The 24,405-nt window shown below is 33.3% G+C and overlaps 3 protein-coding genes across 7 annotated transcripts; 2 read left to right on the top strand and 1 right to left on the bottom strand.

Moving 5' to 3' along the window:
* Window positions 1-582: 582 nt before the first annotated feature.
* On the top strand, window positions 583-3,373 carry LOC107903179 (pre-rRNA-processing protein crb3/ipi3-like). Of its 2 annotated transcripts, none has more exons than XM_041094150.1 (4): window positions 583-721; window positions 808-1,177; window positions 1,724-1,835; window positions 2,902-3,373. In XM_041094150.1, the coding sequence occupies exons 2-4, from the start codon at window positions 1,142-1,144 to the stop codon at window positions 3,075-3,077; spliced, it is 324 nt and encodes a 107-aa protein (XP_040950084.1). In that variant the 5' UTR covers window positions 583-721; window positions 808-1,141; the 3' UTR covers window positions 3,078-3,373. The 2 variants fall into 2 exon arrangements, with proteins under 2 accessions (XP_040950084.1, XP_040950085.1); XM_041094151.1 differs by having other exon boundaries at window positions 808-1,182.
* A 5,578-nt stretch (window positions 3,374-8,951) lies between these two features.
* On the top strand, window positions 8,952-10,196 carry LOC107958131 (transcription factor HEC2). The gene has a single exon (XM_016893808.2). The coding sequence runs from the start codon at window positions 9,133-9,135 to the stop codon at window positions 9,928-9,930; it is 798 nt and encodes a 265-aa protein (XP_016749297.2). The 5' UTR covers window positions 8,952-9,132; the 3' UTR covers window positions 9,931-10,196.
* A 9,154-nt stretch (window positions 10,197-19,350) lies between these two features.
* Window positions 19,351-24,190, bottom strand: LOC107905579 (uncharacterized). 4 transcript variants are annotated; one of them, XM_016832266.2, is made up of 8 exons: window positions 23,647-24,190; window positions 23,315-23,444; window positions 23,051-23,140; window positions 22,307-22,969; window positions 21,388-21,757; window positions 20,791-20,872; window positions 20,154-20,410; window positions 19,351-19,649 (listed from the first exon to the last, which is right to left on the bottom strand). In XM_016832266.2, exons 1-7 carry the CDS (start codon window positions 23,839-23,841, stop codon window positions 20,204-20,206), a joined length of 1,737 nt encoding a protein of 578 aa, XP_016687755.1. In that variant the 5' UTR covers window positions 23,842-24,190; the 3' UTR covers window positions 19,351-19,649; window positions 20,154-20,203. The 4 variants fall into 4 exon arrangements, with proteins under 4 accessions (XP_016687755.1, XP_016687756.1, XP_040950083.1 ...); XM_016832267.2 differs by having other exon boundaries at window positions 21,388-21,751; window positions 23,647-24,027; XM_041094149.1 differs by lacking the exon at window positions 23,051-23,140 and having other exon boundaries at window positions 21,388-21,751; window positions 23,647-24,026.
* Window positions 24,191-24,405: the final 215 nt, after the last annotated feature.

Below are 24,405 nucleotides of genomic sequence, written 5' to 3'. Positions count from 1 at the left end.
TGTACTAAAAAATCACACAAAGTTCAATTCCCAGAGAAGAGAGGTGGATCACATGGATCTCTTAAATACCAAGTCTTTCCTTAGACAAAATATCCCTTCTATAGTAATTTAATAGCACAATTAAATACTACTATTATACCCTCAAATATTGAAAGAAAAATAGGACAAGAAAGAACACAAGAGTTTTAACGAGGTTCGGTAAATTATACCTACGTCCTCGGGCACTAACACCAGATGATAACTTTACTATCTCCAAAGTATTACAAACAAATAGAATTCCTTAAGAATTCTCAAATGGGAGAAGAGAGAAAACTAAGAGAGAAAGATTGGCTGGGATGGTTGAAATGAGAAATGGTTAGGCCTATTTATAGTTGAGGTTCAGGGACTAACTTGCAAATGGCCTAAAAAATTAGGGACCAAAATTGCAATTATCCCATTCAACTTTAAACAACTTGCCTATCACTTTTTTTCTTTCGGTGCCACTTGCACCTCCCATTTTTGACTTTTCAACATCCGCCACCTCCTATACTAGTCTTGGTCCAAGGTTTACTCTAAAAACCATACTAGCTCTTCCACTCTTCGCCTGAACTCTTTCTCTTCCCCACAGCCTCAGGCAAAAGTTAAAAGCTTTCCCGCGGAAGCTGTTAAACCGCTCGCTGCTAATAGCGAAGGTAGATACATCGTTGCTGGAGGTTCATCCGGTGATGTTTACCTTTGGGAGGTAAGATTCAATTGCTTTATTTATTTGCCATTGATTTGTTAGTTAAAGCTAAGGTTTTTAGGTTTTACTTTCTTTTGACAATTTAGGTTGTAACGGGTAAGCTATCAAAGAAATGGCACGCTCATTATGAGGCAGTTACATGCTTGGTTTTCTCCAAGGATGATTCACTCCTCATTTCTAGATCAGAGGATGGATGCGTTAGAGTTTGGTCGCTTTTCATGCATGCTCCATGTTCTAATCCTTATTAAATTATACTCTGTCAGGATTGCGCTTGTTAATTTGATTATTGTGGTTATTAGCTTGTTATGTTAGGGTATTTGATGATGTTAGAAGGCTGCAGGCAAGGCATCTGTACAGAGCGTTGTTTTGCAGAACATACCCTGCGTATAACTGATATCGTTATGGGTTAAGGTAGAAGCAATGCAATTATGGTGTCGGCTTCTGAGGATCACACATGTAAGGTTTGTTCTGCTTTTAGTTGAAAGCCCAAATGCATGTAATGTCTTGGAAGATTGGTAACTAGAGCTTCCTTCTGGACTATGCATTAGAATCAAGATAGAATCTTTAGGTGGCAAGTTATTGGCACCATAACTGAACCTATTTATAGTCCTTTTCGGTTTCTGTTTTTGAGCGGGTAATATTAAAGCTAAGAAATGTTCTGTTATCAAGGTGATATTTTTCTGATTGTGAGATTGATGTTGAGGCATCTGCCAAAGCATTTTCTTAGTCATAAATTGAAGATTAGTCATATAGTTGTAAAGACGCGGGTTGCTTGAGCAACTAATGCTCTCTCAGAAGAGAATAGATCACCATCTTTTTGTGTGTGTTTATGACAAATCTATCATGCTGGTGATAGAACCTTATTGCATAGTAGATCTTTTGACTTCTTCTTGTAATTACTTGATGTGCTTCGGATGCCTTTTTTGCTAATATATGTTGCTATCCTTTTGTTCTACTAGTTGCTTTATAAAGTTTTCCTGATATATTGTACATTTCTGATAGGTTTGGAGCTTGTCCAGGGGAAGATTATTAAGAAACATTATGTTTCCTTCCATCATTGATGCAATTGCTTTAGACCCTGGTGAACATGTCTTGTACGCTGGCTTTCAAGATGGTAAAATCTATATTGCTGCCCTTAATGCTGAAAGTTCACCTAGCAACAGTTATGGGCTGCACATCATCGGTTCACTATCTGATCACAGGAGTTATTTTGTTTTTTGTTTTTGTTTTTCCTCTCTTTACTGAAATAAGTAATTCTGGCATTGTTAGTCTATGATGGTTGGTGTGGTATCTCATTTTAATTTTAGTCCTTAAAAAGGTGCTGTGGTTGTCACACACCAACATGAAGTTGATGATACGTCATAATTTGACTCATAGATGGATTAATAATATTCGTAGTTTATAATAAATATTGTGCTTTCCCCATTAAAACTTTAGAACAGTAAGGCTGCTACTTGCATGGTTCGAGTTTGGGATGTGAAAACCCAAAACATCTTTCACATGTTTAGACATGCCAAAGGTTTCATCCAAACAACAAGAGATTTACTTGTTTTCTTCAAAAGGCTTGATTAGATTGCATGCTTTGCATCTTCTTTAAAACGGATCTCATTTGAAAAAGCATAGATTTTGTTTCTTCACATTCTGTGCTGTACATGTAGTCCATGCTGCATGCATAAAATGGTAAAAATATTATTACTACTGTCTTAAAGTAGGGGAATCTAAAACACAGTCTATTGAACAGAGCCCTGGAACATTCAACGAGAGAGCCATGAAGAAAAATGAAAAACTGGACCACTAATCAGTCTAGTTATGATATAATCCCTTGTTTCTGAAGGATTACTAGTCATGAGTCCCTTGAACTTGGCACTTGACTAAGATTTTCAGAACAACCAAGAACTCCATATTAAGTTTCCGTCTTAATAAGAACTCTCTTAGTTTATCATGCTAAAAGAAATAATCTCCCATACTTTAAAGGAGTGCTTCCATAATAGTTTCATGCTCATGATAAACAAACCAAAGAATGTAGCATAAGAGGGAAATTAGTATTCTTCCTTTGCCAAAGCTAAGATTTTGTTCATCTAATTGGTGTGCTTTTCCTTTTCCTTTTTCCTACCATAGATTTGCACATGTTCTTTCTTTTGCACCTGCAAACCATTTAACTTATATTCAATCATATTCAGGCCCTGTGACCAATCTTCCCTCTTGGTCAGGCGGCAGGACCAAATGGGCAAGCTCCTCAAGAAGTCGAGAATTACCACCTCCACTACAAAAATATGCAAATTTTCCTCATAATTATGAAACATATTCTAGAAAGATTATGCAGATTCAGGACAGGGGTGCAAAATGTTCAGTTTGATGAGTAATGTTTCTACTATGCAATCACATTCAGCTAGCAACAAAGTTAGAAATCTGTGACCACATGGAATGCTAGTGTGTCTGCAAAGTTGGTGATCTATTTACCTCCATTTCCATGGTCTTAAAATATAATCATGTAGGCATGCACCATAGACATTCTCCGAGTAAACAAGAGATGTATTAATCTGCATGTCCTGGTCTCTGTTTTGGACGTAATGTTTTTTTATTATTTTTTCTCAATAATTTCCTATTCAAGCTCTGCAAGACATTATAAACGTGTCCAAGAGACAAATTGTTGAAATTTATTATATTCAAACAATGAATGCTATCAAAGAAATATTTTAATACATTTCATCAGATGTGTATCTTATCTGAAGAAAGGAAATCCCAAGTATACCATATAAAAGATGAAGTTGGATTTCTCAAGGAAATATTTAATTAGCCCCTTAAGAATTATTAATTCATGGAATATTAAATATGTTTCAGAAAAGAAATCATGGAATTGTATGTTTTCCTATTCCTATTTCATTGGATCAGATTCAAGTGGTAGGCCTGCGGGAATCAAACCCAGCATTTTCATGGGTCCAGCAAAGAAACCAATATTATACTAATAATTTCATTGTTGGCTTCTTAATGATAATAATAATAATAATGCAAGGGTCTATCAACTACTTCTCAATAATGTTCTGAGGCTTCTAGACTCTTAACTCATTTCAATCTTATTATATTACCTACATCTTATTAGAAGATAGGGTTTGAATTGTGTTATCAATGAATTACAACGGAATTTTGATGGTTGGGAAATCATACGTTCTTTTATTTATAATTTTAACATGTGATTGATATTGTATAATAATACTTAAATGCATGGTTGTTGCAATCGGACTGTACTAGTTAGATTTGGAATTGGTCGATTTATCATTACAGAAAAATGGGTTGAATCGGTTGGACCGCGAATTACTCTGAATCAATTGAAGCAAAATAAAAATCGATTGAACCTGGTTTATAATTTTTTTTTTAAATTTAAAAACTTATTTAATTGAATCGGACTAACGGTCGATAAACTAATCGGATCTTCTACCAATTTAATTTTAAAATCCATAATTATATATTATCAATTACATTTTATCTCAATTAACATATTACTGTTATAACAATTAAAAAGACATCAATTCAAGTAAAACGTAAAAAGCTTTGAAAAATATAACAGTTGGAATGGTTTGTTTTCATGTAATTTTTTTTTTTTAATGTTTTCATTTGAGATATCTAACAAAAGAAAGTATGTTCATATGTAACACGTTTACGGATTTCATTTCACGCCTTATCAATTTTTGTTTTGAGGAAACCATGAATGACACATGCAAGATAGGAGGAAGCCACGTACACTCCATAGCTCCAATTTTAGTTATTCAAAGATCTGAAAATTGTCTGGTAAAGCTCACATTAATTTTCGTTTCAATCTCCACGTAATTCTTACAACCCTTTTAAAATAGAGGTGAATATTTTTTATATTATTACTACATAAGTTTAGTATGATAATAAATAATTAGAAATCTAAAAACCGCAAATAATATGCAATAAATAATAAAATGTGTGATTTGGAACTAGTTAATCGAGGTGCTAAAGTGTGTATAATAAAAATTAAAATGTATAAAAATATTAAAATAAAACTTTAATTGAGTGATAAACTTAAATTTTTATTAAAGGAGGCATATTTTTATTTATTTTTCAAAGAAAAAGACTAAAATATCCCCAATGCTATAACCTAGTTTAAATATGGAAGGGGATTTTCGTAATTCTCTAACCGAGTCGATGACTCACACTTAATTTAATTATGAAAGGACATTATTCTTAACCGGATGGTTGAAAGTGACACCAACTTAATAAAACATTTAATAAATAGTAAATATAAATACACCTATTACTAGTAAAATAAAAATTAATAGAAAATTTATAAATAAATACTAATAATTTTATTTAAATACAAGTTTTAAAATTAGAACCCAAAATTCAATATAAACTTTAAATTTAAACTCAGGAAATATAATAATTAAAATAAATATTAATGTATAAGTTGTGTACAATTTTCTATTTTATTTTAATAGTGGTAGATATCATGAAATATTATTTAGCACTTAGAAAATAAGAAAATGAAGCCCATAAGTAAAATGGGAATCTGCTCTCCCTGCTTCTCCTTCCTCTACAAAACCCTAGGCTATTTTATTCCTTCCAAAGAGAGCCACTTTCACCGCTCTTTCTTTTACTCTTACAACAATTCATGAAAAATGGGAGGCTGGAAAAGCAAGTTGGAGAAAAATAAAACACTCCCTAAGATGCTCACTGTCTGTTTTGTTCAATTGGGCAACTTGAAAACGGTCCCAATCTAAAATGTTGAAAATCATGCAGAAATAGAGAGGAATGGTAGAAGTGGGACCATTTTCTTTATTGAATAAAGTAATATTTTATATATACATATATATATTTCCCATTGCTTGACATCACAGAGCTGCTAACCCTGCAGTTCCCGATGAGGGAGAGAGGGTGAAGGAAGTAGGAAGTAGGAAGTAGGAAGAAGGAAGAATAATGAATATAATAATGGTGGCTTTGTTTGCTATGTTGGATTCATATTATATCATATAAAGATAGAAAGAAAAAAAGCATTATAAAATGGGATGTGGGGAATACAAGATAAGGTGGTGGTGCAACTGTGATAATGCAAAGTAAAAGAAACCAACCCAACAGCAATATCTTGCTTCTCTGGATTCCTTTTATCCAATCCAACCTCTTCTTGCACAGAACATGTCGCTTTGTTCATGTCTTTCTCTATTATAAAATCAATTTCACATATATCAACAAACACGTTCATTTATTATCATTATCACAATAAAGTTAATTCACACAGAGAAATATGGGCGCTTTTAATTTCTCAACTTGTGTGGTTAATATATTAGTCAATCTCAAGCAGTTTTGCTTTGGAATCAGGGCGATCTAATGTGTGTTTAGATTACTGGTGTTGTTGCAGAAGACTGAAGAATAATAGGCAAAACTCCAATCTCTTTTTCACTTTTCCCTTCTTCTTTACAAAAAGAAGCCCAAATATTTTAATATCATATACTAGAAGTGGTCATATTAACTGAATTCCGGGTTTCTTTTTCCATTTTTCAAGTTTTCATCACCCCTCACCTTTTGCGGCAACAACTGTGGTCTTGATAACTACTCTTATCATACACAACTTCATTAGCTTCTGCATGAAAACAACCAACTAATTATCAATGTGGAATTACATCAATTTAATACGACAGAAGATAAGATATAATCCCAGAACATTAGTGAAAATATCCATGCTTGGCTTCAAATATATTTAGCATATCTTTGTACTTTACGTGCATGGATAGCTCTCAAAACCACTGTTCAGAATTTCATACCCATTTCTCATAACTATGCCGGTAAGGCAATTGAGTCACTGTCTGTCTCTTACAAAAATGGCACAAATCAAAGCTTTGTCGTTGGTTGGAGGATTAAACCTTTATTAATTCACTCAATAGAGCTTTCCTTTATGGACGTCTACATCATATCATCGTGTGCCCAGCAGGAGCAGCAGCCTAAGGATGATCAGTATCTCAAAACTAAATTACCAGCAAAATGAGATTTACAGTAATCCGTAGCCTGTAAGCAAAATAGAAACCCCTGAAATATTAAAATTCGAAGAGATAAACTTAATTTCTCTTTTTCTTGTCTGCATTTTTGGCATGGTTGTATTTCCATGGATTCCAACTCTGGGTTTGAAAGGAGATTTTGGACTTGGTTTTATTTTTTTTTTCTAATTTTTGAGGAATAAAAAAAGTGATCAACTTGGTATAATAAGTCTGTACAGAGAAAGCTGTCCCTGTACCAAACCGAAGAAAATCCGCCAACTCTAAGCTGTTTAGAAACAATCATGCTATTTTTTGTGTACCTTTTAAGTACACCTTTTGCGACAAATATTTTTTTATTGTTCTAAACAAAAAAATATCTCTTGCCCTAAAAAGTAGAGTGTTTGGTTTTTTAAAGGCAATTCTCGGTTTTAAGTACCATCAACGGTGTACCTATTACTAGACTTTATTTTTCTTTTAAAAATAATGTGTTTTATAATTTTATCAAATCTGAATTATATTTTAAGGTTTTTTCTTAAATAATTTTATTATAGGTTTTAATCATATTTATTATTTTTTACAAGGGTCAGTTTAGTATCGTGTTTGAGAAGTGTTTTTAAAAAGTGCTAGGAAAATGTGATTTCGAAAAGTTTAGTTTATGATTTAAATGTTTAGTATTACTGTCAAAAAGTACTTTTAATAAATAAAATGTCTATTTTAGACCTTGTGTTATAAATAATAAATATGTATTTAAATAATGTTCAAATTAGTTAATATCATAATATCTTATTAAGAATATAAAAGACAATTTATTATAATTTTTTTGTTAATATTTTAACATATGAAATTTAAATTTTAAATTTTTTTAAGCAATTAATATTAATTATTCATAAAATTTAATTCAAATATATAAACTATATTTTAAATAATAAAATATGATTAATAAAAATTTAAATATATAATATTATATATAAAATAAATTTTAATAAGAAATAATTACATGTACCATATAAATATTATATAAAATACATTATAAGGTAGGGTTAAAATTGTTATTTATTCTTAAAAGCACTTTTGCCAAAAGTAAAAGTTAAAAAAAACTGTTTTTACTTCAGGTTGAGAAATACTTTTGAGAAGCAATACTAAACAAAACAGAAGTATTTATAATCCCTCCCCAACTCATAAATCGAAAAATAATGCACGTTAACGCACTCAAACCCATAGATAATAGGATAATTATATTAATTTTATGGTGTGCAAAGAAATTTTAATCTTGTCATTGGTGATTATTTTTTTCAATGATATTATTAATTAATGTGTATTAATTTAATTAGCATGGCATGTTAAGTTGTGTTTCCATGTTTAGAAAAGAATTAGTACTAAATTAAGATGGGAAATAGTCTTGAAGTAGTTAGAGGGGACTCACAAGTCACAAGTGAATCTAACTCAGCTTTGAGTAGGAGAATTCTTTAACGATTTTCTCGATTTCAATATTGGAGAATCTACTATATCCCTAGAGAAGAGAATCAAGGAAAGCTCTAAAGCATTGGCCTTTTGGAAACGGAGGGCGGAAGGGGAGCAGAGTGAAAATGGGTTTACCTTGCACTGTCTCTGCCTCAGGATATATAATTCTATTTCACGTTACAGCTGTCCCATTATATTTACATCACTTTAAAACAATTTATGTATTTATAGGGAAAAAGGAGTCCTTTAAAATTCTTACCTTTACAAAGTCCACTACTTCAGATTCCCCCTAGGGCTGTATTACTCATTTTCACAATTTCTTTTTTAATTTAATCTCCCAATGCTTCATACAATATATGTTTATAAATCAAACAACAAAACAGAAGAGAAGAATTTCTTTAAAACAAATAAAGTAAATATTACTCATCCTATTGATTACATCCAGATTTTGGCATTGAATCCACACCCATCTCCATGAAAATGACAACAAATAATTTTAAATTGTCCAGATAAAATATGTCAATTAAAGAATGCTTCAATGATGTATTGTATGTTGCTATCCTCATAAATAGAAATATTTGTCCATCTCCTCCAACTCTTTAAAGCATGCAATCCTATTGTTCCAAAATTAAAAGGAAACAAACAAAACCTTAACAACCTTGTGAAAACTCTTTAAAAAAAAAAAGGAAAAGAAAATATCAATTTTGGGGAAATATTATATTATAATATTCAACCACTTATGCTATATATAGTCATCTATTCCCACTATAGGTTGATATGGCCTGTTACAAATATATTACTCTTTTATTTTATTTTTCCTTTTCCTTTCTTCTCTCCCTGCCTTTGTAATAATAAGCTGTAGCTAGCTCCTATTTTCTTATCCCTTCACTGCAAATTCTGATATACACTTCTCTTTTTATCTTCCCCATCACTCTGTTTATCAGACATTCTCCCAGTCCCATGGAAATTGGCCAGTTAAAGTCTGCAACAGGAGATGAAATGAAGACGAGGATGATGATGATGCAGATGGGAAAGCTCCCTGAATTCTACGGGGACTACAACGACGTCGTTGAATTTCCTCACGCTGAGCTTGCTGATCACGCTACCAATAGTTCCAATACTAGCAATTATAGCATCAATGGCAATAGCATGCCGCATTTTGTTGAAAACCCACAGGTTGGTTCACCCGGCCCATTTACAAACCTGCCAACGACCACTATTTCATTCAATGGTTCAACCCCGGTTCAAGAACCAAGTTTCTCGTTTACCCCAGACAGTGCAAGTGCAGGGGAATTATTAGCATTATCATCCGGTTCAAATGCTTCTTCCACCTCTTCCCAAAAGACGAATTCAATGGCCGCAATGAGGGAGATGATCTTCCGAATAGCCGCTATGCAACCGATTCATATAGACCCTGAGTCAGTGAAGCCACCAAAGAGAAGAAACGTGAAGATATCAAAGGACCCTCAAAGTGTGGCGGCACGGCACCGAAGGGAGAGGATAAGTGAGAGAATTAGGATACTTCAAAGGCTTGTTCCCGGAGGAACCAAAATGGACACTGCATCCATGTTAGATGAGGCAATTCACTATGTCAAGTTTTTGAAGACTCAGGTGCAGTCACTGGAGAGAGTTGCCACTAGTAGGCCTGCTGGGTTAGGGTTCCCTGTTGCAATGTCTAATGGGAGTTTTCATCCAATGGGAAAACCATATCAACCTACTCAAAACCTTCAGGAATTTGGAGATGCTTGGCTAAGTTAGCTTAATAAAAACAAGTATCTTTAGCAAAAACCTTTTCTTTTCTTTTTTTTTTCCTTTTTTGGCTAGCAAATGTTAGACTTATTTGGATGTATAAAATAAAAAACAAAAGGCAAAACGAATTGATAATCATGATCATGGATGACTGTTAGTAGTGTCTTCATGTTTTAGCCATGTTGTATTGCTATATATATTTCAGGTTCAAATCCCTGAATAGATATTTCCCAAATGTTCAGAGAATTAATCAAAACTTCATATTAGATCAATAGTACTCCATATTTTTCCATTCAAGATCATCTCTCTGTCTCTGTCTCTGTCTCATAATATAAATTTGTAGAAAAGAATATGTCCAAATGGCGAGCTGTTTTATCATGACCATCGATTCTCTCCAGCAAACAAAGGAGGGCTAAAACTACCGAATCCAAGTAGTAGTTAAACAGTAATTAATGCATGTTGAAATTAATATTAACCCGTCAAAGGTGGAACCATATTGGGTGCGAATTAAGGTGATTTGAGTCCTGTGTTTTGATGATTTTCCATGTCATTTTCGGAGAGAGAGAGAGATGCATGGGGAAATTCACGTGAAGACTGACAAAGCGGTGGAGGGAATTGTAGAATAGCAATGTGGCAATTCGATAACGTCGTTTTCCTTCAACAGCTGTTCACGTGATGATGCTCCATTAATTCCACGCCACCTTCGTCAACTCACCTCTCTCACTTCTCAATCCGAAAGCAACTCACTTCTACAATCAAATACATGATGCAGGTGAAATATTATTCCTAATATATCCTACATTATTTTAATTATCTTCTCTCTGTTTGTTTGTTGGAAATGGGTATTATACGTCAAAGTATCATGCGTTACGTGCCGACAGCCCCCGTTTTGTTTTCACACTTCAATCGAAATTTATACAACCCTGTTTTCAACGTCTCATACCCACCTTCTTTCACGATTGCTTACTTCAGAAACTGAAAATTTCCTGTCAATACAGAGGACTTTGACATTCAACTTTTATAACGCTCCTTTTAAAAATTAACACACGATTAACTAAACCAAATTTCAATGATGATAAAAACATAAAATCCATAAATAAATAAATAAAAAGGACTTGATTTGGATTTGCATGCAATGTCCGAATATTTCAAGTATTTGGAGCTTTTATTTCTTCTTCAATGGTGAAAATTGGGTGGATGTTGGTGAAAGAAAGATGATGATGATAGACTTTTTCTTTTGTTTATTATTATCATTTTAATATTTAATAGTATTTTAATTAAAATTTCAACAAGTACATCACCCAAATCTAAGCACCAACCGTCAACTATAGTTTAATATGGTCTAATTCCCACTTTGACCCTTATTATAATATTCTTTAGCTCTTTTAGCAATTAAAAATCTATATTGATTAACTTTTATCATTTTTACAATTTAATCCTTATACTTTAGTTAAGTATCAATTCAATATAATACTATAATATACTCGTAACTATTAAATAATAATATTTACAGGCTTGATCATCAGAAAATAGAGTTTTGAAACCACTGTTTCCAGCACCACTGAAATATAAGTTGTTACAATAACGTCAAGTTTTAAGTTAAATGAGACAAAGTACATAACCAATATTATAAAATAATATATAATATATCATCTCAAGGTAAAAAAGTGTTAGATACCCGTAATGATAAGGGGAATGATGAGAATTATACTTTTAATAGATGCATAGATGCATAACATAAATATGTTAGAGTGTTATAATTACGGAAACACTCTCGATGAGATCTACCTATGTGAGTGGAAGTGTGGCCGCTTCTAGGAGCTCAAAGGCTTGACTATAACAGCACTCATGAAAAGATATTACAGACACATGGCCATAATAGTGTCCCTGGATATTGTGCATTGACTGGTGTTAAAATCATTGTGTGAGATAGTTTGGTTAATCAAATGGGATATTTGGTTCAAAGGATAGTCTACCATCGATTAATTTTAAAATGTTTTCACTAAGTGAACATTCTACCGTAAGACACATTTTTTTATGCAATTGATTTCTAAGATTATCAAAATCTAGAGTATTTCAAAAATGGGGGGAGATTGTTGGAACATTTTCAAAATATATATGGTAGTTCAATAGTTGCAAATGAAAAGTTATAAATAACGAAAAGTTATGTCACTTGGTTATTAACCAAAAATTGTCATTATTTATAGTGATGAGTTATGTCTGTTAAATTCAAAAGTTATGTCACTTGATTATTAACAAATAATCATAATTATTCAATTAAATATCTATTGAACAATTATGTTTATTGCTAAAGTTATGGCTATCTATTTGGATGGTTATGTCCCTATAAAGAGACACCAGACTTCTTATAAATATGAGTGAACTTTTATTTACGTGACACACCTAAAAACATAGAAACAAAGTTTCTTTCTATTTCTCTCGCCATCTTTTATATTCTTAGATTGTTCTATAAAGAATTATTGCAGAAATTCTTCATAGAATTTGATATCCTTGCTATTCTCCCGTTAGTGCTCAGTGAATTGCTCCCGTCAGTGCAAAACGTAGACAGTCATTGGCCTTCATTGTATCATCGAGGTTTAAAATTGTTATTTTAAAATTATTTATAAATATGATGAGGAATGGAAAGTTTTAGATTGTGACAATTTAGAATAAAATTAGAAAACAAAACTCATTTCTATTTGGTGGGTACAGACATATCATTTTCAAGTGAATAAAAAAGAGGTTTTCCAATTGAAGAAGTGGGGAAGGTTCAAAGGAACTAAAATGTCATTTTCTGGATGTGAGCCATTGGTAAGCATCAAACAAAAAGGATGGATGTCAATTTTGTCGTGGATTGGGCTTCATCTTCATGCATATAATACAACATTATTTGGAATTTTGGACCACTGACCCATATCTACGCTCACAAACCCTTTTCTGCCTAATCAACAAATTTGATTAAGACGGTAAATCAAAGAATTGCACACAAATATAAGCATTTTCCTCATTTCTTTTCATAAATAAATCGTTTGATAGATCATTTTGATTATTATTTATTCTATGAATAATGTTTGGAGTTTTTATACTTCACAAGTAAGATTACGGGGCTGACAAGATATAGTATAATATTAAAAATAAATAAATATTTAAAAGAAAAGACACAGAAATTTTTTTAAGGTTGCTTGTGAAATAAAAAAATGTACTATTAGTGTACCAAATATTAACCCATAAAATAAATATATATTAATTTTATTAATCATACTTGTAATAAAATAATTGATATACCTTATACCTTTTAGATTACACATGTAACAAAATAGATGATACACATTTTTTTTAATTGGTATATGTTCAGTACTATTTTAGTTTGATTAATAAAATTGTATTTATTTATTTTCTAAATTATATTTTTTTTATTTTTTATATAGCCTAAAAGTATCATTAGAATCAGAACATTGACATGCATCTCATATTTAAAAATATATTTTTTAATATTTAAAATTTTATATAATTTAAAAAATTTATCAAGAATAAATTTCGACAGATATCCGAATTTAGTTTGAAATTGAAATTTGTATGTCCCAATTCATTTTGGACTTAAACCAAGTTCGAAACTAGACAATTATCCAGGTTCATTCCAAACATAAATAGTTTTTTTTTATTTTTTTATTGACGTGGTAGCTGGCTGGACCACCACATCAGTGCCGTTAATAGCCACATTAGTGATATAATGGTCAAAAACAGAAAACATTGATCAAATATCTTAATTGATGTAATTTGAGAATTTGAAGACTTAATTAAATAAATTTTTTTGTAAATGAGCTTAATTCATTTTTCACCAAAATTTAGGGGCTTATATCGCTTTAGCCTTCTATTTAAGTTGTTTGTGTGGATTTTCCTTTATCTTCTCTGTAGGGGGTTCAAGAATAAATACTTGATTTGAACTTTGAAGTATGAATCCATTGAATCTAGAGGAGATTTTCAAGCCTTGGTAGTAAGCACGATGGCCATGGGTTCCTGACCCGTATCCCCTTTGATGTTGTTTTGATTGATTGAAGATTTTTTTAATATCTTTTAAATTATCATTTTTTATAAATTATAAGAAGAGGACAAAGTTCTAGCGGCAATACAATTAGTGCGACTCAAACCCATATTATATTTGAAGCGGTGAACAGCTTAACTATCAAATCAACACACGGAATTTTTTTATTATTATATTTAAAGTTGATTATTTTATTTATTTAATAGATATTCAAACACAAATAATACATAAGAAAAATATATTTAATTTGTTGATTGATCTCTTTTGGCTCAATATTTTTCTTTTTATGTTATTTATGTATTCACAAATCAATTGTGGGTCTTAAAGCATCTAAATTTTCATCTGCATTTTTTAAATGATCCGAGTGCCGAGTAAAATGATATTTTATGTTGTAAATATATATATATATTAAAATGGAGGAAATGCATGTCATCCCGAAAGCCATTTATTCCTCCTTACCCAAAATCCACAATTGAAGCAAGGAGAAAAATATTTAAAAGCAAGGGAGGGCAGACATAATAATAGGAAATGGTGAAAGATATTATCAGAAAACCCATGTGAGATATCCCACTATAACTCCAACATTAGCACATAGTGGGATTACTGGGTTTCAGCAAAGGGGAGCCCCCCTTGTCCTCTCTATTTCAGGCATAACCCCCCAATCCAATTTATTTTTCAAGACATGCTTTTAATATTATAAAACATTTATATATTTAAGTGAGAAAAGTTGTAAGCGTTTGAGATTCGAATTCTAATCATAACATCTTATATACACCAAGTGAACCTAATTTTAATTTCATTTACTATAGTATATAGTATAATAGTTCAAATTGACTAGATTTGACCATGTTACAATGCCTATGACATTGAAAGTCCAAATCAGTGGGCTATCATTTGAGCTGCACATAACTTAGGGAGGCAAATACTATGAATGATTATGTGTCGGAAATGGGCATATTGTATGTGACACAGAGTAAAAAGCTCCGGAAAAACCCTTTCTTTCTTTTTTGGTACAGTGACAAGAGATTCCTACCGCATTAGGTTTGAGTTTGATCTCTGGAGGCTCAAAAACGTTTGAAAAATTGTAATTGGCTGCTTATCTATGGAATATGGCCCTCCAAGTACAGACATTTTATCATGGACTTTCTGGTTATGAGTTATGACCAAAACTAATGTTGCTAAACTTGATGCAAAATTACTAGTTTCGTCTTTGTCTTAACTTAATTCTTACACCAGACAGGAAAACGTGAACATAATAATCTATAATCTTTGAGAGAAAATGACACCCAAAAATAAAGAAAATAAGCCCAAGGAGATATAAATGAATTTCTTTCGTGATGGCAAAGTGAAATACGCACCAACTGAAAAGAGAAAATCGACGGTTGTGTTACTGAAAACAAAACATTAAAATATGTTGGTTGGTTGGTCGGATTAGATTTTAGTGAGGAAAAACGGGGTCCCTCTGGGATAAGGACACAAATATAATCTCTTGGGACAATGTTCTTTTTTCCAGTTTGTCCTTTTTTGAGGGGTGGGATGTATTTCTTGCAGGATCTTGGAAAAGTTTGTCCCCATTCTGTTGTTTTCCAGAAATGTGAAAGCAGAATGCTTTGAGAGAGAGATATGTCGATGGAAGGGTGCTATGGGTTTGTCACTGTAAAAGTTCTAGGACCGACCCCCAAAAAAAAACGTGTGCCAACTATATTGGATCACCTTGTTCTTCTTATTTATGGACTCTACGATAATAAATATCGGTGGTCCAAAGATTATACATCCTTTTCGGTGGATACCATCCACTGTATTTAACTTGAATGAAAGGACCATTTTTCCCCTTTACATTTTAGTTTTTTTAATATTTAATAATTATGATTATGAGAAATTAGAAGAAAGTGTTTATCTTTGACAGATTAGTCAGATATCACCTCATTAAAAATATATTTGTTTTGTATATTATCTGATTTACTGATAAAACTATAAAAAGGATAACATTTCTTTTCTGGTGTTGTTTGTTGCAACTGTTTGTGGGTGTAGATCATGGTTGGGTTTGGTTTGGTTATGGTGTCGATGGGAGGGGACGAAGGTAGAAGATAAGATGGTGGTGATTCGATTGTGATGGTAAATGTCGAGGTTGAAATGTGAAAGATTGGCCAACGTGTCACAACAGTAAAATGTGTAGGTACCACAGTGACAATTTCGCTAAATTATAGGGGTAAAACATGCTGTTATCTCTTTTTTCCTGACAAACTGATAAACAAATTCCAGGCCCATTTATGATTTTATATTTTGTTGGGCTCCCAACTTCCATTATGTGAACTAGGCCTCTGGCCCAAAATCAGTAAAGCTAGGTTTAAGTTGACCGGTTCATTACTGCACAAGATTATAGCAACCTACCCAAATGGGATCCTCAACTTCAAGACCCAATACATAAACACGAACTTAAAGGCAAAGATGATTCAGTGACATATACCTCGTCATTGGCATATCTGAATAACTGGATTTGTTTCACCAACCAACACTCTATGCAGAGACGTTGAGGGGATCTCTTGGGATGAAACTTTCAACGGGTTAGTATAGTTCTCTTTCGAGGTTTTGTTTTCCGATTTTGTAAAAAAATTGATTGCCTAATGCTATCAGAAGAGATGGCAGGTTTATCAAAACGAGAATGCTTCGTCAAGATAGTCCATATGTGCCACAGAGGGTTTTTTACACAAATAGGGTGAAAAAAAAAATCTACTGAAATATGGTGTCAGAAAAAGTATTTACCAAAATGGGTTACTTTTTCATTAGAGCCTATTAGATAGGCGCCAATGAATAAAAAATAATAATTTTTTTTAATAAAATATAATTAAATATTTTTTCGGGTCAGTATATAACCCGTATAATATATAGTATTGGCGCCTATCTCAGAGGCGCCAATGGTGGTGCCTATCTGGGAGGCGCCATTATTGGTGTCATACTGAGAGGGGCCAATGCTTTGATTTTTCCCTATAAATACCCCCAACACAGACATAAATTTTACTAGAGAAACAGAAGAAATAAGAAGGAAGGAAGCAGAATAAAAGAAGGAAGGAAAAGAAGAAAAAAATAAAGTATTTTGGTTTATTTCTTTTTAAATAGAATGTAGAGTCTTATTAGTAATTTTATTATTTGAAAGTTATTTTGTCAGGTTATTAATTTTGTTAGCTTCTGAATAAAAAATAATTTTTATGTAATTTGTTTACATTTTGAAACTGTCAGGTTATCCGACAAAGTTCGCGATACAGCATGGCTAAAACTTCGGACCCCCAACTGTATGAACAAGTGTTATGCAAGTTGGATAATAGGGGTAAGTACATCAAGTGGACCTTACTGTCGTTTGCATCCGGCATGAGTACACCCCCTATAAGGTGCAGAATGTAAGCTCGAACAGCCTGCATCACCTTACATTCATTAGCAGTACTTGGCAAATGCTCAAAATTGGCCTTTAGCCATGAAAATCTCAAACTGGTAAATTTCCCCTGACTTGGCGAGCGTCCAAGTAATTCATTGCAAAAGGTAGCCGGCCTAGAGATTGAACTTACGCCCGTGACCACATTCCCGTCTATGGGAAGCCCGAGCTGTACTGCAACATCCTCTAGAGTGACGGTACACTCTCCGCACGGCAAATGAAATGTGTGGGTCTTCGGACGCCATCGCTCGACTAAAGCGGAAATCAAGTCGTATCGCAGATCAAAAGTCCGAATCAATGTCGTTGATCCGAACCCGGCTAACTCTAAGTATGGTATTAGGCGTTCATCTAGCTGAAACCCTACACTATTGACACGGCCCCTCAATACGCGATACGGACTCTGACATTATTAAATTAACAAAATAGTTAATACAATATAATTTAATTCAACAAATAACATGAATATCAAATAAAAATTCTATTACCATCTCATTAGTAGTACTTTATATGTGATTATTATTATTAATTAGAGAACTCATTTCCTGCAAATCTGCAATCAAAAAAATGAATTCAGTTAAATTGTTTCAAAAAATCAATAATTACTGTTAAATAAATACAAAATCAAATAAAATTTAATTATATAAAAGTTACATTATATAAAAATTAAATGAGTTAACAATAACTATATGATTAAAAAAGTCAGTTATAATTAAACTTTTAATAAAATAAATTTTAATTTTTTATAATTAAACTTTTAATATAATGACTTTTAATTTTTTTATAAACTTTATATGTTAAACTCACCAAATACTAAACTAAACACAACAACTTATAGCTTAATCCTAAATTACTAATAAATTAAATTTTAAATAATTACACACACAATAATTTATATAAATTACTAACAAATTAATTATAAAATAATTACAATATTCATACAAAAAATTACAATATTATAATATATCCCGACATTACAATATTCATACAAAATTACAATATTACAATATTCATACAAAAAATTACAACATTCATACAAAATACTAATCCAAAACTATAAATACAAATTTAATTATAAAATAATTACAATATTCATAAAAAAAATACAATATTCATACAAAAAAAATTAGAATATTCATACAAAATTCTAATCCAAACTATAAACACTAAATATAGATAATTTATAATTAATAACAAAAAAAATCACAATATCTTCTAAAAAATTCACAAACTATAAACTTTTTAAATTATAAACAATTTTTTTACTAAAATAATACATTACCTTCTTTTTTTTATTTCTTTTTCTTTTTCTCTTCTTCTCCTTCTCCTTCTCCTCCTCTTCTTCTCCTTTCTCTCTTTTTTTTTCTCCACCGTGCCCATTGCATGTTTTGGGACCTTATTTATAGGCAAAAAAAAAAACAAAATTGAAGGGACAAGACACGCTATTGGTGCAGCCGTGCAGCGGTGGGCAAAAGGCCACCATTGGTGCCTTTCTATGAGACACCTTCATTAGCGCCTACCTGATAGGCGCCACCCGACCCGACCCGTTCACCGTATTTTGACCCGTATTTTTTTAAAAAAATTATTAAAAAAATAAAAAAAAATTATTAAAATTTTTTTATTCATTCGCGCCTATTAGTTTCAATGAAAAAAGTAACCCATTTTGGTAAATACTTTTTCTAACACCCTATTTCAGTAGATTTTTTTTTCACCCTATTTGTGTAAAAAACTCGTGCCACAGATGAACCGTTGCCTCAAGTAAGGTCAAGCACTCGGATTCTCGATTGAGTTGAGAAACAATATCAATCTATTGTGAGATCCATTAACTCTAGACGAACAGTTATTTGAAAATTTCTCTCAAAAGAATCCATCTCCGCTCAGCGATAGATATTCTAATGACAAAGTTGCAATGCTTTTGCATCTATCTGATCTATCGTCGGTACTATTACTTGAGATAATTGGGTAAAACTTAAAAGATATGAATGATATTTCCATTTCCATGGCAAGCTGTCACGGAAAAAATATGTAAACTTGAAAGGTCGATTTACATACATACATGCATACAGGATTTTATTACTCAAAACATTCAGGAAACCGTGGGAAGTCTCGGGGCATGGCAATTGGAGTCTTGCACTCGTAGGAATTTTTATGGAGGTAGCAGTGCTTCATTCAATCAAAACTATGGCGACACCATTTTCATGTCCACGTAACAATTGCTTCCTGTGCAATATTCATCGTCTCCAGTGGTCTCTGTTCTTCAAACTGGTAAGAGATAAGATGAAACCATGTAAGTATAAAACTCTACTACCGATATAATAAGTAAAACTTTTGATTGCTAAGTGGACACACTTCCATTTTCTACATTCACTAAAAATTAAATGTCAAACAAGCAAGTAATCTTGTGTCTTGTTATTGAACAAGATGCCATATAATCAAAACTTGAAGCAGTCTATTTACATGAAGTGCTAAGCTGCCCGTTTAAACAACACGAATAGCTAATATGTTTACCAAGATCTGCAGTTGGGACTTGTTATAGAATCTGGAGTACTCTCCACATCAATGAACTCATCAATCCAATACATACATACGGTTAATTCATGACATTTCAGTTGTTTCAGTAATGATATTTCATATGTTATCACTGTCTAAACTTAGGGTGAATAAATGTTTATACTTCACACACGCACACAAACACGAAAAGGGAGAAAGAAACAAATGAAAAAAGAAGAAAACAAATCAGTAATCACTATTCCAAGCAGAAATTACCCTGCATTTCAGGCCTGATTCAACCAGTAACAGATAGATAAGCAAATGCATTAGAAAGCTTGGCAGGTGAAGCAACCACTCAATGAACTCATCTGACGGGTTCTTCTGAAAGATATAGCCATATGCGAGGTCTTTGTAACCTGATGGGCCTGGTTGGCCAGCATCGAATTTCTCATATCTTGGGCTCTCTTCTGAGCTGATCTTAGTTTATTCATTATCTTATCCATTGATGACGATCTCTTCTTTTCCAGCTTCATCTGAAATATATCATTGTGTCAGTAATGATGAAGAAATAAGGTTTTTGGTCATGCTAGAGCTGTTGCATTTTCACCACAAATTATCATATTTAGTGGTCATGTTTGTCACTTTGTCTATGTTTTTGTCATGTATATTCTATTTAAGAGCAAAACCAAAAGTTGTGCCGGAAAAAGAACAAGTGACACTATCTACTCAGTTCCAGTTCATCAAGATGTTACATGATTGCTTTAATACCTAAATGAGCAAGCTAGACAGATAAGAAACGGAAAGAAATAATTAAATCATACTGCGAGAGGATTTTTATTTTTTCTGTATCAAGGTTGATCATTGACTTAAATAGATTACTACAGTTGTTAATAGTACTCAGGAGAAAAGAAACCTCTAGTTTCCTTATGGCTGCCTCGGCTTTAGCCTTCTGCAGATTTTCCCAGGCAGTGATTTTGGCTTCTTCTCTTTTCATCCTGCAAAAGAGGAGGAAACGAATTGATATTGAATATCTACCATGCTTGTTTTATAGGATTTTCAATTTCTTCCAATGTCCTCTCATATTGATCAGTTTCTGATATCTGAAGATGACATGAAAGACTTCAGAAAAACCTTTCACCTAACCAGACTAAGATTTACTTGTTTAAAGTGATAAGTTGGATGCAGTTTCTTAGGCAAGATCTACAGAAAAGACAAAAGGCAAATCCAACACAATCTGACAGGAGGCTGATAATATCTCCTAAATTAATCCTTATACTGCAATCATTTAAAGCTGTTACTCAAGGAAGAATGTGATTGGGAGTGAACAGAGAACAAAATGTCTGATTGGAAACTTTTAGCATGCTACTGAAGGTATCTTTTAGTGCTTGATTATAGAAATGAACCCAGAGGATGTTTACTCCAGTCCTTAAGGCATATTGTCACTCCCAAAGTTGTTGATCTGTACTTTAAAAAAATAAATAGAGGCAATGTAGTAGTGAAGTAGACATACTTGGAAATGCTCTTTCCTGTCTCTGTAACATCCCATGTTGATGTACAAGTATCTACAACTTTCTTTCTCCAATCATCAACAATTTCTGAGCTCTTCCCAGTGTTTCGAGCTCTATGCTTCTTCGACCACCTAGTCAGGGTCACCCTTTCATCTACTGGCACATCTCTCAGTACTGATTTAGAGCCATGGATGCTCTGCAGTTCCATGATAGGTAGAGCTGAAGGGGAAGAGGGAGAGAAAGAAGGCCTTCCTTTGGGAGATGAGTGGGTGCTACTCTGTGGGCTCATTTGGGTCGCCATGTCTCTTCTTGAAACCGTTTGGGAAATATCAGTGGCTGCATCCTTGACGACATCAAGGTTTTCTTCTGCATCTTTGGTGAGAAAACAATTGGAAAGATGACTTACAGAGTACAATAGTCTTAGTAATTACCATAATGATGACAACCTATCTCTTGATATGACATCAAGGTTAGATTTAGTGAATGTTCATTTTGATATTTCATGGATCATATTAAGAAAAAGAAGCATCAGTTTCATAAATCTAAGCGTATGTAGAGAAATAAAGGCCTACTCTGTTCATGTCCACCAGCCTTGACTTTCACGTTCTTTAACGTTTAAACAGTTCCCATATCGAGAGGTATGCACTTGGTAATAACTCAAGAAAAAAATTTAGGATTTAATACAAGGTCTTTAATTTTTACTAAATGACAAGTTTCAGTTTATGACCACGCATCAAATATAAAGTCTTAATATTAATATTATCAATTTGGATGACAAGACAATAAACATGAAGAAAGAAATTTCCGTGATGGATCTCATAAAATTAAAAAGGCACTCATAATATCGAGATAACTGGAGTAGGCCAACGCTCATATTATCAACTAAACCAGGAATTTTGCACAATAGAGATGGAAATGTACCTTGAGACGATGGTGGATTCGCTGCCTCAGAGCATCCATGTACGCTAACAGAACGGCCCATGCAAGGCTCAGTCTGAACAGCAAATCCTCCACCATGGCTACGAGAATGAACTGCCAAACCATCAGCTGCAATTACACCAGCTGAAAAAGGAGAACCAGCCATGAAATTCCCCATATGCCCTCCATCGAACATTTGCAACGCAGGAGAGTACAACGAATAGTAAGCAATCCCAGGAGGACCAAGGGGACCACTCTTTGATTTTGGTCTTCTCTGCGGATGCACAATAGATTGCTTTGAACCGGCATCCCCAGAAACAGGACTAAAAATCCACCTCTCAGCATCTTCCCATTTTGAAGGTAAAGTCCTTCCATTGTTAAAAGCCAACAACCCAGAAGCATTCCCCTGTCTCCTTCCACCATTGCTGTGCAATGGCACACGCTCTGAACTCCAACCCTTCTGCATCCCAACACTCGAATTATGATGATAATTGGGTGTCCCGGGACTAGGAAATGCACCCAATTTCCGTGTCACAACAGAGCTTTTCTTCACAGTCCCCAACCGTGGAGACAAACCAGAGATATTATTTAGATCTAATGAAGCTGGTCTTCGCCTATCAGGATTCTTCAACAAAGCGTCAGATCTCGTCTTCCTGTCCTGACACTCTATGTACAGAATTCGTAATTATTACTTTTTGAAATATAGTAAGCTAAAAAATACAACTTTAAAAAGTAACTAAAGGACACCTTTAAGAGCTAGGGAAAACGAGTTTCTTGCTGAATCTCTGAGTTGAGTTTCGTCCTCTGTATGAGCTGGACCGTTTTCTTCTGTTTTTACTGCGTATTGTCGCGAAAGGGAAAAAGGGAGAGGCGAGGGGTAGGCAGACAAAAGGACAAGGACAGTGAGTGAATTTAAAAAAAAAATTGGGCTTATTCGTTTTCTTTTCCGGTGCAATTTCGATTTTTTAACTTTTTTCAAAAGAAGCTACTTATGAAAGAAATCTCGAGTACCTTTCACTTTTTCTCCTTTTCTGGAGAGACGAATGTGCTTGGGGACTGTTATAGCTTTGTTTGGATCTGGATCTGGATCTGGTCCACCAAAACTCTCATTCTGATCTCCACTTTCTTGTCCTGCCATATGCTGCAAAAAACATTGACATTTCAATTTCAATTTTTGTTTTCCTCTTTTCAAAAAATTGAAAAAGAAAACTTAAATCAGGTAAGGAAAAAAAACATGCAAGTTTATAAAAAATGGTCGATCATAATGTACGCAGTTACAGCTTGCTCTGCTTACTGCACTCACAAATTTAGATAATAAAATGTTGAAAGATTAGAGAAGTTACTAAAGAGAGTTCGGAAGCGATGGAATCGCGGTCATGAGCATCGGAAGCAAAAGAGCAACGATCAACACTAGCGGAAGCCGACGAGAAGAGGCTGAAGTTCGATTCCAGAGTAAATATAACGGAGTCAGGGCTCGCAGCTCCAGCTCTGTAGCCTGATCTCACTGTGTTTCGATCTTGAAGCCCTAGCTCCGCCATTTTTCTTCAAAGCTTCACTCCTTTAGTTCTATTTCTACAAATGTCGGCCGGCCATTTTCTTTTGTCTATTCTCCCTCTTTTTTTTTTGTGTGTTCTGTTGTCAGATATGGCGGGTTCGAGCTAAAGACGAAGGCCTTTTTAAAACCCTTTTTTATTAGTGGGTTTTTTTTTTCTTAATTAGTGGGTTTGATGCCTTCGATTTGCAGGGTTTGATGGTCTTAGAACTTGGGATTTTGACCGGCTTTAAATTGACTTGACAGCCCTTGCTTATATGATAATTCAGATTTAATCAAAGAGGGGTAATAAGGACTTTAAGATATACATTTGTTAGAGAAATTGCGGGGTTGTCACGTTCTATGACAAATTTCTTTTTTATATATATAATTAGATGCTTGGTTTTATTATGAATTATTCTTTTCGTGCAGGACAAATTATCGGAATTAAATGATGATGTCTAGAAGGAGAAAAAGGCAACCGTTAAAAGGAGAATTGGGAAAATTGATCAAACAAATTTACCATACCATAATGATTGTTCCTCCTACTTCCATTTAACTTTTCGTTTTC

Source organism: Gossypium hirsutum, chromosome D05, assembly GCF_007990345.1.
Source record: "Gossypium hirsutum isolate 1008001.06 chromosome D05, Gossypium_hirsutum_v2.1, whole genome shotgun sequence".
Classification (NCBI taxonomy): Eukaryota; Viridiplantae; Streptophyta; class Magnoliopsida; order Malvales; family Malvaceae; genus Gossypium; species Gossypium hirsutum.
Note: the sequence above shows the minus strand (reverse complement) of the source record. Positions and strands in the feature narration are given on the sequence as shown.

Excerpts from the sequence above, each read along its gene's own strand:
- LOC107903179 (XM_041094150.1), top strand. The coding sequence starts at position 1,142 with ATGCAATTATGGTGTCGGCTTCTGAGGATCACACAT. Across the intron at positions 1,178-1,723 it reads GGCTTCTGAGGATCACACAT|GTTTGGAGCTTGTCCAGGGG; the intron begins GTAAGGTTTGTT and ends CATTTCTGATAG. Across the intron at positions 1,836-2,901 it reads GTACGCTGGCTTTCAAGATG|GCCCTGTGACCAATCTTCCC; the intron begins GTAAAATCTATA and ends AATCATATTCAG.
- LOC107958131 (XM_016893808.2), top strand. The coding sequence starts at position 9,133 with ATGGAAATTGGCCAGTTAAAGTCTGCAACAGGAGATGAAATGAAGACG.
- LOC107905579 (XM_016832266.2), bottom strand. The coding sequence starts at position 23,841 with ATGGCGGAGCTAGGGCTTCAAGATCGAAACACAGTGAGATCAGGCTAC. Across the intron at positions 22,970-23,050 it reads GTTTTCCCTAGCTCTTAAAG|AGTGTCAGGACAGGAAGACG; the intron begins GTGTCCTTTAGT and ends TTCTGTACATAG. Across the intron at positions 20,411-20,790 it reads CAGCCATAAGGAAACTAGAG|ATGAAGCTGGAAAAGAAGAG; the intron begins GTTTCTTTTCTC and ends GATATATTTCAG.